Genomic DNA, 24,631 nt, shown 5'->3' with positions numbered 1-24,631 from the left:
TTAGGAAAACTTTTTAAACCTCTGAAAGAAATGAATTGAGAAACCATTATGAATAACCGAGCTTCATTTGACATAGCTGTGATCATTTCAGGATGTGATTCCCTGCAAAGGCTCTGGAATTCCTTGTGGATATTGCTGCCAGAGTTTATTATTTTAAAAGTAATGCATTCAGCTACAGTTATTGTATAACTAAATGTTTTAGGAGCCATTTGGCAGAAATGCACACTGTGAGGTAAAGCTGAATATTTGCAATCGAGTATCAAACAAAAGGTGGTTGAGTGAGCTGAACGTTGACTGATGTGAAAGAAACAGATACAAAGCAAGGTAGGGAGAAGTGAGTTGTGTAATGGAAGTTGAATCAAATGGTAGATGTCTTTCTATTATTTATACCAGTGTTTTGAACAGTTGTGCTGAAAGCTTTATTTCAGGGATTGCAGCTATAGTTAAAATGGAAAGAACATCAAATATTGAACAACACAGCCTTAGGAAGATAATTTTAAGTACCTGAGCTGATAGATGCAGCATTTGAGACTGAGATTAAAAAAAGACAAATCACAACTGAGACCCTCATTGACCACTTTAGCTTGGAAGCTGGGAAGTAGATGGACTTGGAGATAATTGCTGTGTTACATTCATCACATAGGGTGAAAACTGCCTTCTCAAATGTCCTAGGAGAGTTTTCTTAAAGCCCATTTTCTTAAGGTAACCACATTTCCACTCACCAGTGCAAAATCTCTGAGTGGTGAGACAAGAGGATATTGCTTAGGCTTAAAATTAATACTTTCAACCAAGTAAGTGGAGTCTTCTGCTTACAATAATTAATTATTAATTGTTTAGTTAGGGACCCATGTTGGTAAAGCAAAAGGAGTTTCTGGAAAAGCTCAAGGTCTGCATCCTCATGTTTGGAGTTTCTTAGTCTGACACTGTGACAATTCTCTTGCATAAATGTCTGATCTGTGCTGTAAGTGTAGAGCAGATGATCTCTGTGCTGTCTAAATTTCGAATTTTTAGGGATTGTTCAAGCTGTTTAGTCAATTTTTTAAGTGGTGCTCAAGGCCAAAATTATCTACAACAGCTATTGTAGATTACACAATCTACAAAATTGTATTGTGGATTACACAATTACACAAAAGTGCCCCTATTTTACCACTCTGAGCAGTTCTCTGATCTACCTGGGTCTGCTTGAGGCAGGAGATGGGCCTGGATGACCTCAGGAGGTCCCTTCCAATCCAGATGATTGGGAGAATCAAATTATCTGTCATCCTGCATTTTCTCCCTCAAATGGACACTAACCCAAATCTGTTTTTTAAACCGTTTTGCAGACTTGAAGAACCTCCAGAAAGAACTATAAACTTGTATGATGGACTGTATGCATTGTGTTGGGTTCACTTGCCCTCAGAATGAAATAAGAATAATCCCTAACTGTTTAAAACTTTGGGCTGTCACTCAGCTAAAGTGTGTATCAGTAGCTGTCTGAAGTGCCTTAGAAAAACTTCTTTGTCACTCCTTATTAACACCTAAAACCCTGTTCCTCTCAGTCTTTGACACCAAATGGATGGCTGGGGACCATTCTGACATGTAATCTTACTGGTTGAGGCAAAATAGAAAAAACAATTTAGATTTCCTAACCAAGCTCTTTAAATATATTCCTATGAGAAAAGATTTTCTTTTCAAATTCAGCAAGGAATTATTTAATGATGCCAGAACAAGTGTTTTTTCAGGCTTTCAGTTTTCATCTGTATTACCCAAAGGATGTACAATGAATTTTGTATTTCAGTGAATTATCAGAAGGTGTACATTGTCATTAAAAAAATATTACTGCAGATAGCTCTTTCACAGAATACAATTACAGTCCCAGCAGAACCTGTAAGTTAAGCTTTAAACATTATAAAAACAACAAACCAATTTGTGGCAAAGTCAAAATAAATTACTACAATTGAAACTTTTCTGTATTTTTCTGGATTTATAGTCAGCAATTGTTACTGCTTAACTATTTTAGTAACTGAGAGACATGAGCATTTTGAAGACAATTCTGAGCATAGCTTTCAGAAATAATACCAAAACTTTATAATGCTCTTTTAGAAATACATAAAAGATTAGCAAAACTGGGGAAAGCTAAATGAGTGTTTCAGGATGTAAGAGAAGAGCAGCAAGCTGAATATGAGAAGTGCTGAAAAGATCTTACAAAGGAAAAAAAAGGTAATATAAGAAGTGTAATAAAAAAGGAATAGTGACTCAGGAAATTTTACTCTTTGTACAAAGTGACTTAGAAGTAAGTTATAGTAAAATCTGAATTAGGAAAGGTGAATTCTTTCTTATACAATTTTAAATTAAATGTTACTTATTTATTTGGTAGTCTTGTTAAAGTCCTTGAACTTAAAAATTCAAAGTGTACTTACAGAACAAAGCCTTCTGACCATATTGTAAGTAGTGTAAAAAACAGATTTGGCCCACCTGTGGAGGTGTAAGGCATTTTGGGGTGCTTGTAATCAATTGGCTGAGCAGTGGAGTGTCAGCCCAGGAGAGAGGAATGGTAATGCTGACCTTGCCATGAATCACCATGGTGAATCACTTGCAGAAACCATTTTGAAGTGGTTTCTTCTTATTCCCACTGCAATGGGTGTAAAAATTCATGTCCTATAGGATAAAGACGTTTCTCAGCTCTTCTCTGTCTGGTTGGTGCTGAGTGTGCTGAAATGCTCAGTCTGCACATTGCTCCAGTGCCTTGTTCTCTCAGCCTCTCTGCACCTCCTGGTGGTGTTTGCACCATTGCTGCTGGGGAATTTTATAAAAGTGTGAATGAGAAACAAACATAGAATGTAATCTTCCCACAGCATCAACTGAGTTGAATGAAAACCATGTCAAAAGCTAATCCTCCTGTAGACAATCACTTCAGTAAATCCATTTGTGTGTTGCACAGGCTTACTCAATGGAGAACTATTTTTTTAATATTCTGTATGAATCTCATTTTCCCCACTACAAATGGATTTTAAATACATATTGATAGAAGGATGTGCAGTGAGTCAAAGGCAACACAAGAACACCAGGGCATGCAGACCCATGCTGTCACCAGTTGGCTACACATGCTTTTAGAAATAGTGTTTTATTGCAAGGTCAGACATAAGGATTTCCTTTTCATTGTAGAGAGAGCTTTGAATGATTCCTCTCTTTCTCCAAAGAAAATGTTGACAATAGGATCTTTGATCTTCAGAAACTTATGCACATGACAAATTTAATTCATGTAAATAATTCTGCTAGACTCAGTAAGACCCATCACAGGAAGTTAAACATGCATAACTATGTCTCAAGTAAAGACCATGCACACGGTAGATATAGTGATACAGTCCAAAAGTTCACTTAGATAAAGTTCTCTCTTCTAAAGATGTAGTGAAAATTCTGTCTTATCAAAACATCATGTGGGTTTTTTAACTAATTTTTGAAAAAAAATGACATGCACTCAAGTTCAAATCTTGTAAAAGCAAGTTTTATCTAGACAGCTGAATGGTGTTATAAGTGTCCATGTTGTAGTAAAATAGTAATGATTTATCACATTCATTATATCCTTATATTTTATATTCAGTTCAGCAGTATGTGATTTAGGAAATATCACTGCATAATTCCAGTTTACTATTCCAGTGCTATATTGCTATTGTCAAACCTTTTTCTACAATCATCCACTCATGATGTAAGTTTTCCAGGTGCTGACTTTCTTGAATACAGTTGATTAAACTTGTATTCTGTAGAATAGAATCCTGTATGACACCTCGGGTGTTCAGTGATCTTTAGAAATAACCTTTAGACCTCAAGTTCTTGTGGGGAAAAAAAAGTTTTACTTAATAGGATCATCTAGTTCAGAAATCCTCTAATGCTTGACAAAAGCCATAAAATAGACAAGCACATTTCTTTTCAGAAGTACTTGCAGTCCTATTAGCAATGCTTTGATTCCTACTGCTACTTGTCCTGTTCAGTTAATTAATATCATTCTGTAGTGGAGTGGGCTTGTTCAAAAGCTGAAAACTCTTTTAACTCCCCCACTGTTAGGAAATCATATTAAAATTTCTATTTGAGAGTGACCTTGCTGCTTCCTTTTGTTGATACATTAATGCCACTGAACCAGTACTGGGGAGAGATGAGTTGTGCATCCTGCCAGTGATGATATTTTGTTTTACTGCTTGAATTGTGATGTTGCTTACAAAAAAAAAAGCTCTTGAATAGGACTTTACCTAATTAAATCAGTTGATGTGGTAATTAATACAATAATTCTCTGTGTTTGGTATTTTGAGTGTGACCTAGCAGTCCCTTATATCATCCAAGAGATCTCTTGATGAAAAGCCACCAGTATGAACACCAAAGACAAAAGAATGAGAGTTTTGCCTTATACTTTAAATTACTGAAAGTGGGGCTATTGAACAGTGTTTTTCCAGAAAAACAATGTTCTGTTTTCATACTACAGTTTCTCCCACATTCCATTAAATTTATGACAGACTATTAGTGTTAATTGGCACTTTTGGAAGGACTTCCATTTAAATGACTGATTACCTAAACGGAAATTTCTTGATGCTTATGCTTTCTTTTGTTATCATCAAATAGTGGCAAGATCTGGAAGCTGCTGTACTGCTGGTACTGTACAAATTAGAATGATAATTAGCACACTGTTACTGCAGCTCTTTGACTGTAGCTGTTTGGGGGTTGTTTCTGCCATATGAACATACTATGTACAATAGTAGGCACTTTTTGGAGTATTTTTCTGTTTTCACTTCTGCTTGATATTGCTGCAAGTGAATGGGTTTAACAAAAGCTGGTCTACATGAATGATGATGACGAAACCATCTGGAGTTGGAGATGCTGAGAGACTGGGTTTTATTGCTTTCTACAGGATTTTTGTATCATTCTGTTTAAGAATGCTGACCACACACTTTGTTTAGTTTGAAAAGACAATACAATGGGCCACAATCCCCTTCAGGAAGAGAGGTGTCACTTTAGGCCATTATATGCCTCTTTACCTTCTGATAATTTAGCTTTATGCTCTTTTAAGTTTCGATGTTCTCAAAGTCAGAAAGAGAGGCAGGCACTGAATTGCTGTACACAGATACAGATATGTAATAAATTAATGAAAACTCCCCATATCTTTACAACTTTTCCTTCCTTGTGTTTGGGTATCAGACTATGTAGATGTTCACCACACCCCATTCATCTCATGAGCTGTCAGTAGTGTTTTCAGTCCTTTTTCTCTTTTCACTTGTTCAATCAGTTTTGTTATTGTTCTGTGACTTCCCTCCCAGTCTGTCTGTATAGTTCTAATATTATCTGTTGAAGTCTTAGGTAGTAGCTCAATAGTTAGGCTGTGGTTTTCACTTGGGAGAGGAATAGAAAAAAGTGCAGTCAGTAGCTGTATTTTATGATAGCTCCATGTATCTCTCTCTCTGTGTGGCACAAGAAGCAGGTATCTTTTTCTAAATCTATTTTTCTATTTCTGCCATGTTTATGGGCAAACTCCTTAATTTGTTTCTGTGGTGCAGCTTTCAATGAATTATGGATGTTGTGGGAAATAAACAATAGTCTGGTGTACCAAGAAGGATTTTAAAATGTTAATTTTTTTTTTGTTATTTTACATTTGTTTTATACAAATTATTCCAGTCTTATTCTGATAGAATAAGACTGAATTTCTCATAGAAATTAATTTTCCCTACCAATGTTACAGGGAGTTTCACAGGATGTCTGCTCACACTCCCTTTGTATCTAACCACATACCACATATAAAGAGAATGAACTTCCTAAACATCAATATGTCAGCTGTTATCAGACTTCCATGAAAAACGATTAACTACTATTTGTACTTAAATTGTTGTTTTGAAATAAAAGATACTTCAAGTTGCTTGATGTTAAGTTGCAGGACTCAAAACACAATTTCTGAACAGAACGGAACAGAACACAGTCCTTCCTGATGTACAGTCCTAGTGGACCAGGTTTTCTGTCTTTTATCAAATTCTCATGGATGCTGCCTAGCACACCTTTCTACTTGAGAAGTGGAAAACTGAATAGGGATTAAGGGGAAGTGCACAGCAGGGGCAGGTGTGGCTGGGGGTCTGGGGTGTGTTTCCTGTAGCACTTGAGTGTCCCTTCAGCTGTACTCAGTGAGTGGGGCTTAAAGGAAGGATTCTGGAGATTTCAGTTTTCTAGACATGTTCTATCAGCCTAGACACAGGCCTGGCTTAAGCTTGATCTCTACCAGCTTTTGGGCTGCTCAGCAGAAAATCAGGTGAAAGTTGACATTTTACTGATTTTTCATTAAGTTTGGGTGGGAGTTTTTTGCTTGTGGTTTTTGTGTATTTTCCCCTGTGAGTATTATCAGAGGAAATACATATTTTCATTAATGGGTCACACTTCCTTCTGTGTTCACTAGGCATTTGGGAGTAGCAGTCTTCATCCACATGCCTTGTCCTCCATGGATTTGATTATCTGAGCTGTGCTTTCTCTGTGGGTGCACTGCTGTGTGAGCTCACAGGCTTTAGGTTTTATTGGGTGGGATGCAGCACCATCCCACTGAAGAAGCCTCAGCTGTGGAATTTGTTTACTCTGTAATGTCATTGACTCTGGAGGCTTACTAAAAAGATTTTTCTCTGAGAGGTTATAGGAAGTTGAAGTTTGTTTGCATTATGATTGAGAGCTCTTTGTTTGATGCTTTTAAAATACTATAGCAAGTTCTCTTATGCTGGGCATTTTTTATACTTGAATGAGACTCTGTTGCACAGTGTCACATCATCCTGTACTTTCTATGGTTTCACAAAACCAAAAATCACAGCATCCTTTAAAGCAAACTGTGAATTGTGACTTGTTTAATTCAAATGGAGGAATTGGAAGGAAAATCAGAAGAATTACTTTTATCCATTAGAACAATTTATTCTTTTAGATGTGTCTGTCCTGTAAAGCAAGGGTGTCCAGGGGAGAGTGGAAGCAATGGCTCATGGACTGTCCATGCTTCTCCATTGTTGGCATCTCCTTGGCATGATTTTGGTCCTGGTGTGTAATGAGGTTGGTTGGTTGGTTTGTTTGCAGTGCTGGGTTAATGAAATTGTGCTGCAGCCCCCCAGGGCAGTACATTTGTGCCAGAAACTCCATGCATGGATAAATGCTTTAGGCTGTCAGTGCAAGGCAGAGAGGGTGTCTGAATGATATCCCTTCAGGACAGGAACTGTGCTGCAGGGCTCCACAGGGCCAGGAAAGGACAGACCTGGTGTTAATATCTTCTGAACAGCCTCCCTGGGGTAAACTGTTCCCCAGAGTGTCTTGGGAGAAGGAGTAGCAGGGACATAAGATTTCAGAGGGTCAACTGCAGAAACAAAGTGGTTCGTAACATGTCTGATCAGCAGAGTGCTACTGACAAGTAAATTGCTCCCCAGCACTATTTTAGTTGTATCCTGTCAGAGCTGGGACTGAAAGTACCTTGATTTGGATTTTCAGTTGCTTGGGCTTAAATCATTAATATATTGTGCAAAGACACTTTGCAAACTGCTTTAAAATAAATGCTTATTAGAAGGCTTCTCTGGGAAATTTCTTCCTTAACAAAACCAAAAAAATTAAACAAAGGAAAAAAACCCACTGCCACCACCAAAAAAACCAACCAAAAACCCAACCAATCAACCAATACAACCCCTGCTAAAACTCAAACCAAAACAAAAAAATCTTCTTTAAGTGGATTTTAGTTTTGGAAAATACGATCACTGAAATAAAGTGTGCTCGTTTTTCACAATGTTTCTTCTGCTGGAATAAAATATTTAGAATGTGAGATTCTTAGCACATGGCTAGAAACTGATAATTATTTAAACCAGCTGCTTAGTTGCAGTGTATAGTGAGATTCATCACTGTGATTCACTAACACATCAGAAAAAAAAATCCCAAAAAGCAACCAAGTGAAAATGCTCTGGATGGATAAAATGAGAGAAGTGGGTGCATGGTGCTGGTTTATTTTTAAAAAATGCAGCATCTATTTGTAGTTTGATTAGAATGAGTCAGTTTCTGTTAGATCTGACAGTTATAAATTTGTTATTAGCTTTCCAAAATAAAATACATGAATGACACTTTTTAAAAATGTGCTTATTCACCAAACCATTGCATCTGTAAGTACAAGAAAAGGATGCTTATCACTGCAAAATTTCCACAGGTTCCAATGCTTCTTTAATTAGAAGCATTTCCCTGTAAGGAGGTGGCTGTATTCGAGGGAAAAGAGAAGCTTACCTATGTTTGCCATACTTGACATATTTTGTGTCCACTCTGTTACTTGTCTGAAGAAATAATGTACAAAAATTAATCAGTGTAATTCCAGCATCAAGAGTAAGAGCCACAATTTTTCCTGGCATTAATTATTTTAAAAGAGTTTTTATTTTCTGTAGTTTAGCCTCATTTCTTTGTCAGGATTTTGAACATTGTAACCAAAACTTTCCTCCCTTCCATCCTCATCCCCACAGCAAATATTCTCAGAAGGGAAGGATGTTACAAGTTGCATCAAAATTTTAGTAAGTGATTTACTACTATATGAAAAATAATGGGATTTATGTTTGCCAGTGAAGTTGTTCATTTTATTCACAGAATTGATCTTCAGTGCAACCCAAATCCTTCTTGATAACAGCCTGTTGTGAGTTTTTGTACATCACTAAAACTAATTAAAAACAGGTGGATTCTTCCCATGTAGCAGTACCACCCAGCTAAATGAAATGAAGATGACTTGTATGAATTGTCAGAAAGGATGTTGTTTTCCTTAGGGACTGTACTGGAATGTTAGGATTCTCTAAAGCTGCATTTCTGAACATAAAAAGAATCATATTTTAACTATGATACCCATGTTACTTTGTTTATAAAACTTGAATTTAAGTTGGCACTGTAGAGAAGAGGAAACCCTGAAGGAAACTTAATTTTTGAAACCTGATCTCTGTGTGAAAGTCTCTGTGAAACTCTGGTATAAAGATTTGAAGGGTTTCATTTAGAAATCTACATAGCTAAGTCTTGTTGGTTTTTTTTTTTTACTGTTGTAGTGTCACATTTTTCAAGACTCAGTTTATCTTTCACAAAAATGAATGAGATAGCATTATTGAAGAATCATGAGCTGTGTTTACTGAGTATTCCATTTATGCACTAAATGATCTGCTTAATCTTGTGATTTATTTCTAGTTTGGTAGTTCTCTTTAGTTAATAGGAGCTGATTTATGTGGTTTAATGATGCTGGTTTCAATCTACATGTGTAGAGCTGTACAGAACAGGACATGGAGGTAGAGTAGGAGACCACCTGACTTGTGCTGCATTTTCGTGGAGTGCCAGCAATGTTCAGACTGCTCTCTTTTTCTGGGCAGAATGAATAGAAGCCTGGAAAAACAATTGGCACAATGAAAATTTTTAAAGACAGAAGTACTTGTATCTAAGCCAGTTTTGAGATTTAAAGTAACATATCTTTGCAAATCACACTATGCAGAGTGGTCCAAATATGATCTTTGTATCCAATGTCATTGTAACAGACCTCAAAGATAATCTGTCTCTAAAGCAACAGATTAAAAAAAAATTACCCAATGTGAAGTGGACTAATTTATGTTAGTTTTTCCAAGCCTAGCCAATTTTAATTTTGGGCCTTCATTTTTTCTTGACTGACTCCAGTTCTGTGCAGCCTCAGATGACAGGCTGAATAAAAGAATAAAGTAATAGAAGACTGAAAATAAAATACTAGAGCATTTCATATATTTACATTTTCTAGTTTAGATATTTTGAATTTCAAACAAGTCTTTCATCATGTAACTGCTGAAATGTATTGCTAAAATGGTAAAGAAGAGTTGGTAAATTAGATAAATAATATTATTATACATACAATTTTTAACCTGAAAAGTAGGAGGAGGAACTTGTGAGATGCAGAGTTTCTTAATTGATGGAAATAAACTGTGTGTATATTGGAGCATATTTGACTTTTTTTGCAAACTTAGGGTTCTGTGTGCTTTCAGGTGCATGGGTGTATGGATCATGACCAATGCCAGATTGCCACTTGTGGGTGCCACTGTCTGGTTCTGGGTGAGGAGTGATGGTGCTGCACACATGTATTGACAAGAGGCATGGTGTAGGATAGGTCAGATTTGATCATCTCTTCTCCATGTAGATAGCTCACAGTGGGCCATCAACTGACATCAAAATATGCATTTATTTATGAATTTTAGATCTGCAGAAATCTCCAGATCTTTCTTACATTGCAGTATTTTAACTTTGCCACAGTAATTTTTTTTCCTGTGGGTCAGTGTTCTTGCATTTGCACCTGGAGGTGGGATTTTATGTGGTTGGGACAAAGAACTTACTGTTCGTACACAATGGCAAATACTAAGAGCAAGACTATCTTGTCTTGTGTAACAGATTGTTTTAAAACTTTGCAAAAATAAAAAATTGATCAGAAAACCTCAAGTTTTTTAATTAGGAATATAAAATTTCTTTTGAAATTTTTTTGTCTTCTTTCTCTCTTATTGCAAACTGCTTGTCTTATTTTGAAGTGTACTTTTGTGCACTAGAGAAGTATAATTTATTGTAAATGTTACATTAAAAGACTCATTTCTCAGGCAGTTGGAATTAGATTTTTTCAGAGACAAATGTTTTTTATGCACATTGCATAATCATAAGATTAAAACCCCAATTTCTCCAGCTTCTAGAACAAACCATTTCTTTTGCATATTGAAAAGTTTTTAAGAGGTAACATCTTCAGTATAAGTGCATGTTCATATTGTATTGCTTCTGAAATAGCTGGGAACATAGAGTGATGGCAAATCACTAAACTAGGAAGGATCACTTGTGAAATGCACAGTACCTTAACATAAAAAGGAAGAATAAACAACTTTTTCAATGGCCTGCGTGCAGGGCCAGTTTGCAAGTGTGTGATGGTGGTGGTGCCTGATGGGTCAGGCAGAGCTTAATTACTGAATTTCTACTATGCAGAGGTGGCAGCAGGAAAACATTTTTGGACTTGTCTCTTTTTGTTTGTCTCTCCTATAGAAAATTAAATACTTTGTCTGTATATGTGAGCTATCCATGGTATGATGGTTTGTACTTCCCTGCTACAGCAGCCACTGCAAAGTGATTTTATTGTCCTCTAATCTACTGGAAGAGTTTTTAACATGTCTTTTTCTTTACCAGCCTTTTTGCAGACCAACATGTACCTTAGTGTTAATTTAGAATCTACTAGTGAAGTGTGGGCAGTTAACAGTGTCAGAATTTTCAAGCTGGAGTCAAAATTTGTTTCTTGACATATTTATTGACAGTGCTCTTATTTAATAAAGAAGAAACCACACACTTTGGGAAATGGTAATCTTTATTTACGGCTATGATGGGAAAATGCAAATGAAGTGGTAAATTTTGTGATTAGTATTTTACAAGGCAGTCACTTACTATAATTCTGTGTTTTAGATCAGTGGAATTATCATGTTCTATTAACCAGATTATTTCCCGACTTCTTGTAGGATTCTGAGTAACAACAAGATCTTGGGGCTGAAGAATGGCTCTTTCTTCGGGCTGAGATCCCTGGAGAGACTGTGAGTAACTGATCAGCCTTGCTCCAACTTCAATTAAAAGTCTTTGTTCTTCAAATATAGAAACAAACATCAGATAAGGAAGTTGAGATGTTCTGAGCTGTATTGCACAGTAGAGTTTCTAGGCAGTCATCAGGTTAAGAAACAGCATAAAAATGAGTGCATGGGGATGGATGTGGAACATGCAGGAAAGCACTGCCATCAATTTGGAGCTAAAATAAACATCCAGTCAAAGCCTTGTGCTACACTATGTGCACTATCACAGCAAAGACTGCTATATGTAATGGTAACACTAATATACCTGACATGTAGTTTGGATTATTTAACTCATTGGTCTCCAGTACTTCTATTTTAGATCGATATAATTTATTTTTTTTCAATATTTTAATTATAACACCAACAACTTGGACAGCATTTATCAAAGGAGCCACAATGACTTTGACAAAGCTCCATGGCCACGTATTTCTAGCCAGTATTTGAAGGGGGAGGAGGAGCTCAGGAGCAGCTAATGAGTTAGCTGCTTCAATGGAAATAAATAACTTCAATGGAAATAAATAAGCAGTAATAGCTACACTATAATAACACTACTTTCTGTCTATATAGGTCAGTCATTTGAGAATAATTGTGAACAAGCCTTAAAAGCTATTGTTTTATATCTATAGGCAACTTCTGGTACCAGTACATCTAAAATTAGTAATTATGTCATGCCTGCCTTACAATATCTCCTGCAGCTTAAGCTAAATTACCTTTATACTGCTTTGAAAGAGTAGCTTTGTTATGTAGAACTGTTGATATAAAATTGTTGCTACATTCATGAATGTATTCTGTGGGGTAAGAATATTTCCATATGCAAAGAAATTATGTATTAAAATCAACTGTAGCTAATATTTTGAGTATCATATCATAGTATGATATATGATATGCATGCTGTTCATGGTTGTGGAATAAAGTGGGTAACTGTACCATACTGAGTTGTTTGAGTATCCTAAATGTGGTTAAAAAATAAACAACTTATTTCAAGGTCTTCAGCCATCCCTTTGAAGGATTTGGGTAAAGTGACTGTCAGAACATTTATGCTAAGTAACATTACATTGTCTCTGCATACAGTCATACTTGTATCAAATGCTTTCATTAATGTTAAATATTAATGTATTAAATGATATAGAATATTAAGTAGTATGGAATGGAGAGTGAGGTATTATTTACTAACTGGTTTAATATTAGGATTAATAATGATATGAGGTTTGTAAAGAAGTCTACAAATATTTTAGACAAAACAATTTAGAGCACAGAATAGAATTACAAATTTATTGCAAAGTAAATTAGCAAGTTAAATTCTCATCTAATGTAAGTAAATGTAAGTAATGTAGTGTTTAGAACTAAAGGAAAACATTTCCTCTGGGTTTTTTTTTTAAGGTTTTATTTACATTGGAGAATTATACTGAGCATGTAGTTTTAAGAATTTTATTAGTTAAATAGTGAGAGAAATACTTCAACCTGGAAAGACATTACAAACAAAACTAAGAGCAGTGAGAAAACAGGAAAACTGCCTTAGGTGCGTAGCCTCAAGTGCCATCACAATCCTAACCATTTTATTTTCCTGTACTGATTTTTCACAACAGTACAGATGAAATGAGTATCATCTCCTCTGTTTATAATTCTGTTTGACTATGATGTTAATACAAAATCCATGAGTGGTCTGTGAATTGAAGACTGGAATTCAAGTGATGACATTCTCATGATTCAGCTGCTCTGTTTCTGTTGCATTTGGGGCCACTCAGGGCCCATATGCTTCTTATCAATATCTGTGCAATCCCAGTTTCAGCTGTAGGGGCAGGAACAGCTGGAATAGTCTACTAGGAGGTGAGTGTGAATGAATTACAGCTGGATGAGTGCTCCTAGCTCTTGGACAAAGGTTTCCCCAGCTTTGCCTTTTGGACAGAACCTGATTCAGAGCAGTACTTCAGGAGCTCAAAATGGAGAACTGTGGCAGCAACTGCTTTTGATGTTTGTGACTTATCAAAGTGGACCAAGAACTTTCATTTCTTGCCTGAAAGGAAGGACTGTAGCAGGAAAATCCAACTTCCCTTAAAATAATGTTAAGTTACAAGGCTAGGTGCTTAGGAACATACTGGAGTTGAGAATTACTCATTTAATTTGGCTTTGCACTCCTTGTGGTCCTGTTCAGAAGAAAAAGTAACATGAGTGCCATAGAGGAAAGAATCATGTAAGTCAGTTTTCTGGGTTTTTTTATGGTTACCATGAGATCATGAGCTAGAAGAGTGTAAGCTTACATGGGAAATGAAGTCATTCAATGTCAAACTCAAAAAGATTAGAGAAGTAAAATTTCAGGTGGAATTGAAGGACTTGCGTATTCTGGCTCTTGCCTGTTCTGGAGTGCTTAAACCCTATTTTGGGTAAAGAATGGTTTGAAGCCCTACTCCAATAAGTGAGTGACAACTTTCCCCCTATTATTTTGTTTTTCAATGCATGTCACAACAGGAATTGAATTACAGAGGTGTCAGTCTTCTCAGGTTCTGGTGATTTCTCAAGAGCATGTTACACAAGTGAGGTCCCTCACTGAGAGCTGTCTCCAAGTGGGACTTTCATTCTATCAAGCAAACCAAGAAAAGTTATTTACCCCTTAACTGTCCATTCTAAGAGTAAGACAAAACTGGTTTCTCTAAAACAAAGGCTATTGTAGAATTCTAATATTATACATTGAATATTTTTCAAATTTTTTTCAGAAAATTGCAATTTTTTTCAACCATAACATAAAAATAACAAGGTTAGCATTTCAGATTTTCTCAAACTGTGTTGCTGCTATAGGAAACCTGATGTGACATTTTCAGAGCATAGACCCAAGAAACCAGGAAAAAATATGTTTGTTTAATAATTTAAAGATAGTACTCTATTTAACAATAATCCATTAATATTAAAAAATGAAATGTAATAATTTCTATTAAAAATAGTGATCAAAAGACATGTATGAAATACTTCTATTTTTACTGGGCATTTTGTAAAAATGCTTTGAAAAACACTGACTCCCAAAAGTGGACTTTCAGTTTTATGTATGTGTATGAACAATGACTCGTGAGTGATCTGTAGAGGTGGCAATCCCTCTCCACAGCTACAGTTTTCTCAAATTAAGAAATTGCCATGCTCTGGTTTGGAAAGGTTGGCTCACACATGTGACATGGCATCTGGATCATGATGTGCCCCTGTGCCTCTGAGCTTACCCTGCAGAGACCAGAAGCATTTAGAAGTGAAGATCATAACTTACATACTGTGAGAGAACAAAAGTTTTCTGTAAACTTTTGTTTTATACAGATATTATATGCTGTCCAGTTATGTGGTCCTTGAGTTGGAATAAATCAGAAGTGTAGTTAAGAATATAAATAAGCTTTTTTTGAAGCAAGTGTGGTGAAGGAATTATTTGTTAAAATATGAAGAGCTATGTGGAATTTAACCAGAAGAGATCTACAGGCCATAAATTCTTTAAATGAGAATGCACACCTTGAACCCATTTCTGTGATACACCCTGGGGAGATGGCTGGCTTCACGCTCAGGAGGCTGAGAATTCACTTTGGGTCTGAAGCTGAGGGCAAAGACTTGACAGCTTGTAATGATTTCACTTTCAGTTCCTTCCCTGTCTGCAGTCAGTGTTCTGCCTTCCCAGAACAGCAGGAGTTATAACAGAGATTTAAATAAGTTTTGCCTATGCTCTGGGTTCCATAAAAGAAAGGAAAATTGGGCTTTCCAAGCCATGAAAGAGTGAAGTAGCCCTTTCAAGTAAGTCTCAGCAATCTGAAAATTCTCATTTACTGAAATATTTGGAGGGATCTGAACAACTGAATTATCTGTGTAATTTGGTGGTGTAATTATTGCAAAAATCTCACCTATGTATTACATGGGAAAATCTGTGACTTTTTCCTTCTTTAAGAATTATTTAATTTTATTTATTTTTATTTTCTGGCCATGGGATTGAGCATGCTATTACCCAAAGAATCATAGGCTAGTGCAGGTTACCAAGCTACTTGCAGATGACTTGTCACAGCAGTTTGTGGTATGGGTGCTGCTGTGAAGCATTGCCCTCCCCCTCAGTGTGCAGCAGTGAGAGTATTAGTGCCAGCTGTGGCAAAGGCTTTCTATGCCTGAGGATATTTGGCCAGCCATAGTCCATGGGATGGTTCTGGGGACAAAGACTGAGGTGACTGGGCCAGGTGCTCCAGCTGTGCTGGACCTAAAGCCAAGATCCAGACTAGGAAAAGAAATCTTTTGCCCTCATCCTGGTGCCAGCTGGTGCGAAACAATCCGTCCTTCAGCAATTATCCACACTGCTAATTTTCTTTCTTTGCACAGCAGCCAGTGCCCCACAGTGGCCTGGACAGCCCTGCCCACGTTCCCCCTCCCTGGGGCAGCCTGTCGTGGCTTCCCTGCCATGGGCTCCTGGTGCTCTGGGAGTGATTGTTGCTCGGGATTTCCAGAAGTGGGTGTATAAGGTTGCTTTCTTTCTCTTTCATAACCAAATGTACTTTTTCATTAGGTTTACAGGAGCATTATACCTCTGAGACTGTTGCTCCTTTGTCCCAGTGACTGAACCTCTGACGGGTTCAGAAGCTATTGGGAAGGAACCAGCAAATACAAATAAAGAAACATACACAAACAGACCATGGTTGCATAAGCAGTTTCCTTGGGAAATCAGGATGAAAGATCACTAAGCAAGATTACACATATTTTTCCCAGTTGAGCCAGAAGAAAAGCATGCCAGGCACTAATAAGCAGCAGTGACTGTTTTACAGAAATTTGCTTTGTTACATTTTCTAGACAAAGAAAAATAGTACTAAAATATCTCTTAGAATTTAGCAATGAGTTTATTTTTTGTTTTGATTTTATTTTTTTTAGCTCTGTACATGAGTCTTACTCTCCCAGGCCTCACTTAGATTGTGTGTCGTTTTATTAAGTGCTGCTGTACCATCAAGTTCCAATCACATGTCAGTGCTGCACAGCCACATGTTGTCCTCAGTTATTATCAGGCAAGATTGCCTAAAAGCTGCTTCCAATAGATTTTAGTGCCTAAAAGCTGCTTCCAATAGATTTCAGTGGGACATTCTGCAGCTATGTGTTGTGGTGTGCAACAGATGTGATAACAAACTAAGTTGAGGGATGAAAAGGAATAAAAAGACAAGCATAAAAAATTAGACAATAGAAAAAACATGCTGTTAAGCAGTTGTTACAAAAATATGATATTTAGAATTTTTTAGCGAAATTCAAGTGATGGAAGTGTAAAACATAAAGGTTTGACATTTTTAACATGCAATTTAAATTTTCTGAATTACTGTCCTCTTCATTTTTTCCCTGCCCATACATTTGAAATGTGCATATGCACACACACATGAAGAAACAGATGTTTTTCCTAGGTACTGTGAAGAATTGGAAATATGCTCAAAGAAACTGTTAACAATTTTTCTTTCAACACATTGCATATGACATCTTTAAAGTTAGAAACTTCATAGATTAAATTTAGAATATGTGTTCGTTTTTGGATTGTTGCAAAAATAGAAAAATACTGATTATTATGAACTCACAATATTTCTGACTGACAGCCAGGATCCAGCTGTGCAACATTTTTGGCTTTTTTTCCCTTGAAGATCTTGCAGCTGAGGAGTGTGCCCTTAACTTTGTGCAAGCACTTTTAGCAGAAAATAAATTGATAAGCTTGGAGACCTCAAATGCCACTGAGCTGAGTGTTTTGAGAAATGCTGTGATGGTATTCAAGGAAAGGGCAATCTAAAAATCTGTTTCTTAGGGCTGTTTGTTGTGTAAATAGTCATAGTGTGAATAAAACTATTCCATTTTATCTGGTTGTTGTATTTGGAGAGATATTGAGAAAGAAAACTCTCAAGCATCTGAAGTTGTCTTGCTACTCTTTCTTGTATTTGAAATCCTGCATGGATTTAGTAAATTTTCTAGGTCCAGTTAATAATGATAGCAAACAAGTTATTTCTTTATTCTCAAACAACAAAAGTACAGATCCTGCAACCATTATTTTTTCTTGTTTAGTAATATGTCTAGGACACCTAAGGAATTCCAAGCAGTTTTACATGTAAAATTTTTTACTGTGTTGGCTTGTAATTGTTTACAAAAGCTCATTATGCTGCATTACTGTTTGAAGTGATTGATCATATTCTGCTAGATGCAGAAGGATGGGAATAGTCATGGGGAAGGATTTTTCTCCAGGAGCAAGACTCTGCTTTGTGTCTGTACTCTAAAATATACTGAAGACAATTCATGTTCCTCTTGGCAGTCATTGAACTTTGAGTTACCCTTTTGGCTTCAGTGTCAGAGGAAGGGTTTGTCTTTTTAATTATGATGATGCCAGTGTTTGCATGAGGCAGGAGAGTTCCTTTTGTCAGTCCTAAACACAGCTAATGAAGCTGGCAGATTAATTTATAGATATGTTTGCCTGCACTGTGGTCTGTACAAAGGCACTTGTAAATACTGAGCTTAAAAAACAAAGTTTTGAAAATTCATGAATTACTGAAGTGAAGGTACCTGTTCATTCAGAGACATGTCTATTGCAGATAATTGGTTTGGAGGGTTGGAGCTACTCAGGAGATAAAGAGCTTAACAAATACTGAAGGGAAAACAAACCCAGTGAATCTGGTAGTGGACAGATCAGAAAGAGGAAAGAAAATAGTTATGCATATAATAATCATTTATCACCTAAAATTAGAATAGCTTCCTGTGAAATGAATGGTTTTCAAGGCTCATCCTGGAGCATGGAGAAAAACAATTTCTAACAAGAAAATGAGTGTTAAGCTAGTGAATTGGACTGTGTTTTTCAGAGCTTAATACACACACCTCCTAGGCCATCTCATTTTTTCATTGGTAGTAAATGCCACGGTCAGCTGCTGTAAGCCTTCCCCCCACCCCGGGTTTTTATCATATCCCTGGGTTAGCACCAGATTCCTTACCCATCCTGGAACTGCTCCTTCATCTCCTTACACCAGATTCCTTACCCATCCTGGAACTGCTCCTTCATCTCCTTACACCAGATTCCTTACCCACCCTGGAACTGCTCCTTCATCTCCTTACACCAGATTCCTTACCCATCCTGGAACTGCTCCTTCATCTCCTTACACCAGATTCCTTACCCACCCTGGAACTGCTCCTTCATCTCCTTACACCAGTCTATCTTTGTGGTGGCTGCAGCCCAGGGATTTTGCTTCTCTTTGGTGCTTGGTTCTTTGTCATTGTGATATTTTTGGTCGTGTTACTCAATAATGCCAGTGTCAGATCTATTCTAGACAAAAGATAGAGATGTTCACTTAAATAAATGTGCTCTTTAAATATCTGACTTCATGTACCTGTCAATGAAGATTGTAATGTATTACTGAATTACAGAAAAATAATTAAATGCGTGTCAAAAAAAGAGTATTTTTTCCATAAAATCAAATAATTTCTACAAAATACATTTTCTATAAAAAAAATTTATTATTTTAAAATATTAATGGCATGGATTGGTGAGATTGGTATGAGCCTGATATGAGACTGAAAGGAAATAGGAAAATGATCCTCATAGCACCAATGAGTACCTTCAGTTCCTCACTGCCAAGGGGTTTTTTTTAGCCTCAAACAAGAGTTCCTCATTAACATTTACAATATTTGAATTATATCTTGTAAATCATTCAAAACCACAAGTTTAGTAATTGCAAATAAAATGTAATGTTACAATGTGAAGTCTCCCTCATCACTTAATTAGCTAGAATTATCTGATTATTTCTGACTGTTCAAGTCCAAGTTTTTACCTGACCATATTTATTTGTTGACAGATTTCATTTGTTATTATCTGATGACAAAGATAAAGTATTATATTTTAGGCATTGCATTCAATTAAAAATACAGCTTTTTATCTTCTATGTCTTTTACTTGAAAACAATTCTTAATCATAAAGGACTTTGTATGAATAGGGAATTTTATGCACACTGTAGCAAATACATAATGGTTAGTTAATACAATATTTATATGTTGATGTTAAACAAGAGAGTATTTAGAAAGAAGAAAATGTGTGAATGAAAAGGCTTTTATTCGAGAGAAGTGATTGGAAATCAAGGACTGTCTTATTTTAGAGTTTTTTAAAATTTTCATTCAGTTTTTGTCTCATCACTTGATCTTTCTCTACCTCTGTTTTTTATCTGTATTGCTTATTTAATATCTCCAAATCTAGTGATACTGGTAGATCTCAGCTTATCAGGAAAGAGGAAGCAAGAAAAAGTACATTGGTGTTTGTGTAATGCCAATAATTTTACATTTCTACCTTATGTCATTTATGTACCTTCCTGCCCTGAGCGGGAAGCAACCTTAATGGGCACAAATACAAAAGGGCAGATAGAGGATACTGATGCTTGTTGAAAATACCTGCCCATAAGCAGGTAAAGACAGCAAGAGGCAACAGCAGACCTAAGGAACCTTGGAAAATGTCATGGATCTGGACTTGGAAAAGCCTGTGTTGTTCCTCACTGTTGGTGAAGGAGTACAGGGTGAATTGCTTTTCAAAGTAAGTATTATTTTGCTGCAGGCAGTGTTTTAATGAATTGCACAGGAGGAGAGTATCTAATTTGCTATCATTGCATAGAAATTTTGAGAAACCAGAGAAGGAGAAACAGAGGCAGGATCAATGTCACAAGTCAAACTGGGCAAACTTAATTAAAAATTGCTTTTTCATTTTAATTCTCTGGCCCTTAATGGATCTCTTTATTCTGTCCTATGACTAACAGTAACAGTAAGTTACTTATTTAGTAGTGCAAAAGCTGAGTATTTTTTTACACTGCCCTGCCTAAAAGTAAGTAAAGAAAAAAACCCCACCAACCAAAAAAAAATCCACTCCGAACTCTCTCACGCCAGAATCCATTATGTTCTAGTGTGCTGTATCAAAGAGACATTTAGCATTTTATCAGGAATTGTAAAACTTTTGCTGTTCTTAATATGACTGTCAGAAACAGAGGATTTAGAAATTAAAAGTAAAATTACATTACCCTGTTTCTAACAGGTTGTACGTACTGTAAATCTTACAACCATGAAGTATCTGTCAAAGCACTTGTAATGCAGTGTGACAGAAAGGTAATGCATTTTTTTCCTCTATTCATTTGTTATTTACCAGTACAAAGTCACAATGCAGACTATTAGATGTCACATACATTATATTTTACAGGATGAGACAACAGGAAAATAACCTGTATGTCTATTGCTATAGAGTTGCTATGCTGTAACATGCAAAAAAAAAAAGCAGTAATTTTAGAAAAAGAGGATGTTTCCTCTGGGATATTACAGTGCTGTTTTAAAATAGCAGTAATTAACTCTGAAAAACAGGTTAGTAAACCAATCCCATTGTTCCTGGTACAAGGGTCCAGAACCAAGTGTGATTGTCATCTTTTCTTTATACCTTAAGCCTGTTTTCTTTTGCTTCCTAAACTGCCATATTAATTTTTCTGGTTCTGTGGTATATTTGTTTCCCCCTGGAAACAGCATGGGCTACCAGGCCATGTCTTTGCTCTTAATTCCACGGTTCCATGGCAGTGCGGTCTGAGAGCTGCTCAGAGCTGCCTTCCCTCACAGGTGTTGCTCGTGGGGTGACAGGCCTCTGTGTCATTCTGAATGCACTGCTGAGATTACCTTCCTCTGCTTCTGACATGGAACTGTGCTTTCAGCTTGGGCACAAAATTGCCAGCTGCTGGCACAGACATGGCATAGCAGCACTGTTTAAGATGTCAGTGGTTTGCCAGGCTGCATCGATGGACTTTGGAGTGTAACTATTTGCAAAACAGATTTCTGTTGGAAATGTGAGCATGGCAAAATGAAAATGTTCAGCAGGGGACACAGCAGTTTCACAGGACCATTTTTATCATAGGCACCAGTGTTTCATTTAAACTGCTTTATAGTCATAAAATATAGAATCTTTTTTGGTTGACAAAGCTGCACTATGCCACTTAGGAATGATGCAAGCTGTGTTTCTATAAAGAAACACAGACTGGTTGAAACAGTAGGAAAAACAGAAATGTGGTTTTAGAGCAGTTTGTATGAAGCCAGAAAGAAGCATTCTGGAAAGCCAAGCTGTTAAAGATTAGTGTTAGTTCATCAGCAACTGAGCTAATCTTGTGAAGGGAGCTGTGAGGTGAATTGGTAGCTGAATCCTTTTATTCCATGTGTGGTTTTGATATCTCACCTGTAGGCTATTGGTGGAACAACCCTCTCAAACTTCAGAAAATACTGTATATTAGTTGTATTCAGATGCAACGTGGTCTTCAACATGTTTACTGTCAAGAATACCAAAAAGTTGTCTCACTTGGTAGTATCCACACATAAAATGTGAGACGCCTCAAGTTCTGACTAGGGGCATCTCAACATCATGGTGTTGGGTATCAGTGAGGATCCAAAGAGAAACTCCAAACTCAATCCTTCCCTCCCAAAGAGTTTTCTAGGCCCTACTGATAACTTTTCTTTTTGTGTCTCCACCTCTGACTTGATATCAATTGACAGACATTTCTCAATTGCTTGGTTATAAGAACAAAACCCCCTGTGTGTGTAAGTTATTGTCTGCCAAAAGTGCGTGTCTGTAGACTAGGCTGGGAGATCTCAGATGAAAACATGCTATTACTCATTCATATCATGCTAGTCTGTAAATGCTCCAAGGGTACCAATGACCCTGGGAGCTTGCTGCCCTCCAAACTTCTGGGGATGCCTGCAGAAAGCACAGCTTGTTCTCTGGACGCTTGTGCTTCACCAATAATCTCTGAGAAGGCAAAAAAAATAAAGAGACTAGAATTGAAAAGGAAAGAAGGGCTGTGGTTTATGCCAGTTTAGTTTAAAGAAAAAAAAAGTCCCCAAAATGAGTTGTCTGAAGTAGTTAGTAAAGCTGATGTAATATAACAGCTGTGGACAGTTTTTCTCCCCACTTCTTAATATAGACAGAATTGATTAGTTGGGTGTAGTGTAGTGCTGCGTGTGTCAAGTAGGTACAAAATGGTTGTTCTCACGAGAAAATTGCATGCAGACTTAGCACATGATAAGCTGTCTTGTGTTAACACAAATTGCCTCGTTCTTGAAATGGAAAGTGACTGGGAGAGCTATAGAGGATGTTTGTATAGTCTGAGCTATGCACATATTCTGTGGAAAAAAAAAAAAAAAGAATTACAAAATTCCACTATGTGCTGCTTTTGAAAGTGTTTTGCTGAGGAGAATACAGAGAGAAACATTGTGCTGAAATAAAATGCATATTTTTGTTTACTTGTTAACTTGAAAAAATTGAAATAAAATTGCTATGTGCAATGGTAATGAGATTCATCTGATAAAAATAAGTGGTTTAAGTTAAAAATAAGCCACTTGAGTTAGCATAATGCAAGAAACTTGTTGAAGCAGAAGTAAAATGTATTTATCATGCCTTTATAACCCAGGAAACTGCCAAAGGGGCAACTTGAATCTCTTAAAGTCAATTAATCTCTGTCTATGAAAAATATGAAAGATGTTAAATCAGGAAAAATGTTAGCTCTAGGTGCCTGTGAAAGCCAAATTTATTAAAAAGCATACCCTCAGCCATAACTGTAACACTTCTGCCATGATGCTGTAATTAATGGCCAATGAAAGAAAGTTTCACAGTTTCACAGCTAATGTATGTACTGAGACACATGGTACATTTATTACTTTCACTAGTTGTGTTTTACCAATTTTTTTGCATTCAGTACTCCCATTTGTTTGTTCATGCAAAGTAAGTTAATACTTTTTTAAAGACCTTAAAGACATGCTTTTCAGCTGAAAGGGCAGTTTAAAGTACATTGTGCTCAGAACAAAACAGTGTTTTATGTACTATGTCAGCAGCTAAACTGAGAATTTGATGCTTTTTTCCTTTTTGTGCCATTAATTGCTTTTAGGTATTTCTGAGAAGTGTGAGTGCCTCACCAGGGACAATTCTCCCATTTGAGTGAAGTTTAAATACTGTATTAAGCTTTCCTACTGTATAGAGTTATGTGAACTTACAAAAATATTTAGGAATGTAAGACCAGAATGGGTTGCAGCCAGCCTGAACTTCCAGGGATAAAAAGAAAATTTGTTCAGCTCTCCCTCTCATCATATACACCACAAACGAGCCAGTCCTTTAACAGCTTTCCAGCTCTCCATTAAGGACACTGGAACTTCAGTTCAATATAATGCCCCTAAAACTTATAATGTGCCACAAAGGAAGAAATTGTAATGGGCCACAGGTTGGGTTTTTTACTTTTTCTTTTGTGTGTCTTTGCCACGGTAACCAGTAGATCCTGATCAGCCATTCTGACAGGTTCCTCAGCCATGACAAATGCCAGCAAGGTGCACCAACACAGGCACTGACTTTTCAGAACTGGACTAGAGCAGGTTACCAGTGTAAACTATCCAATACACCCTCGTGTAGCCTTTTTTAGCAAAACAGGAGGAGCAGGGGAAACTCCTGAAGCCATGTTGTGCATCAAACAAATAAAAAAATAAATAAATACATGTTGCTGGTCCTGGAAGATCCTTGGGAGGATTCAGTTCTGGATATGTAAAAATTCATGTCACAAGCTGCAGTTTCTAGCTCTAGTAAGTTATATTCATGCATAAGCAATATCAAACTGAACAAATATTTTAAGGCTGCTCCAAATATTTATTTCTACTTTTTCTTATCCATGATCTAAATGTACTCATAGCCTATTTTTATCCATATGATTTTATAGTATTGTTATCCTTTAACTTATACTAATCCTTTTCTCTTTGTAGGGTTCACCATTTATAAACAGTGATGTAATACTCACTTTCCTCATCTAAGCAAGCCAAAAATATGATAATCTCTTAGTGACATCATGAAAATAACCATGAATTGTACATATCTTTAAAAAAATTATGGGCACAATGCCTGAAGTATCTAAAAGTAAGATTATTATCTGCAAAGATTTATTTAATACATAATGGCAATGTACTCTCTTTATAGTCTAAAAAATTGATTTTAATCTAGTTAATTGAATGCTCAGATAAGCACAATTTCAGCTTAGTTTAGCATTCAGAAATGATGTTCATGTTGT

General features: G+C 36.5%; 1 protein-coding gene across 1 annotated transcript in view; it reads left to right on the top strand.

Annotated features, from left to right (window-relative positions):
- Positions 1-24,631, top strand: part of LOC132329967 (adhesion G protein-coupled receptor A3-like) — a 255,248-nt gene that overhangs the window by 31,745 nt on the left and 198,872 nt on the right. Inside the window, exon 2 of the mRNA XM_059851706.1 lies at positions 11,475-11,546. Coding sequence (XP_059707689.1) covers positions 11,475-11,546 — 72 coding nt within the window. The remainder of the gene's footprint in view (positions 1-11,474; positions 11,547-24,631) is intronic.

Source organism: Haemorhous mexicanus, chromosome 7, assembly GCF_027477595.1.
Source record: "Haemorhous mexicanus isolate bHaeMex1 chromosome 7, bHaeMex1.pri, whole genome shotgun sequence".
Taxonomy (NCBI): domain Eukaryota; kingdom Metazoa; phylum Chordata; class Aves; order Passeriformes; family Fringillidae; genus Haemorhous; species Haemorhous mexicanus.
The sequence above is the reverse complement of the archived record's forward strand: the minus strand, read 5'-3'. Positions and strand labels throughout refer to the sequence as shown.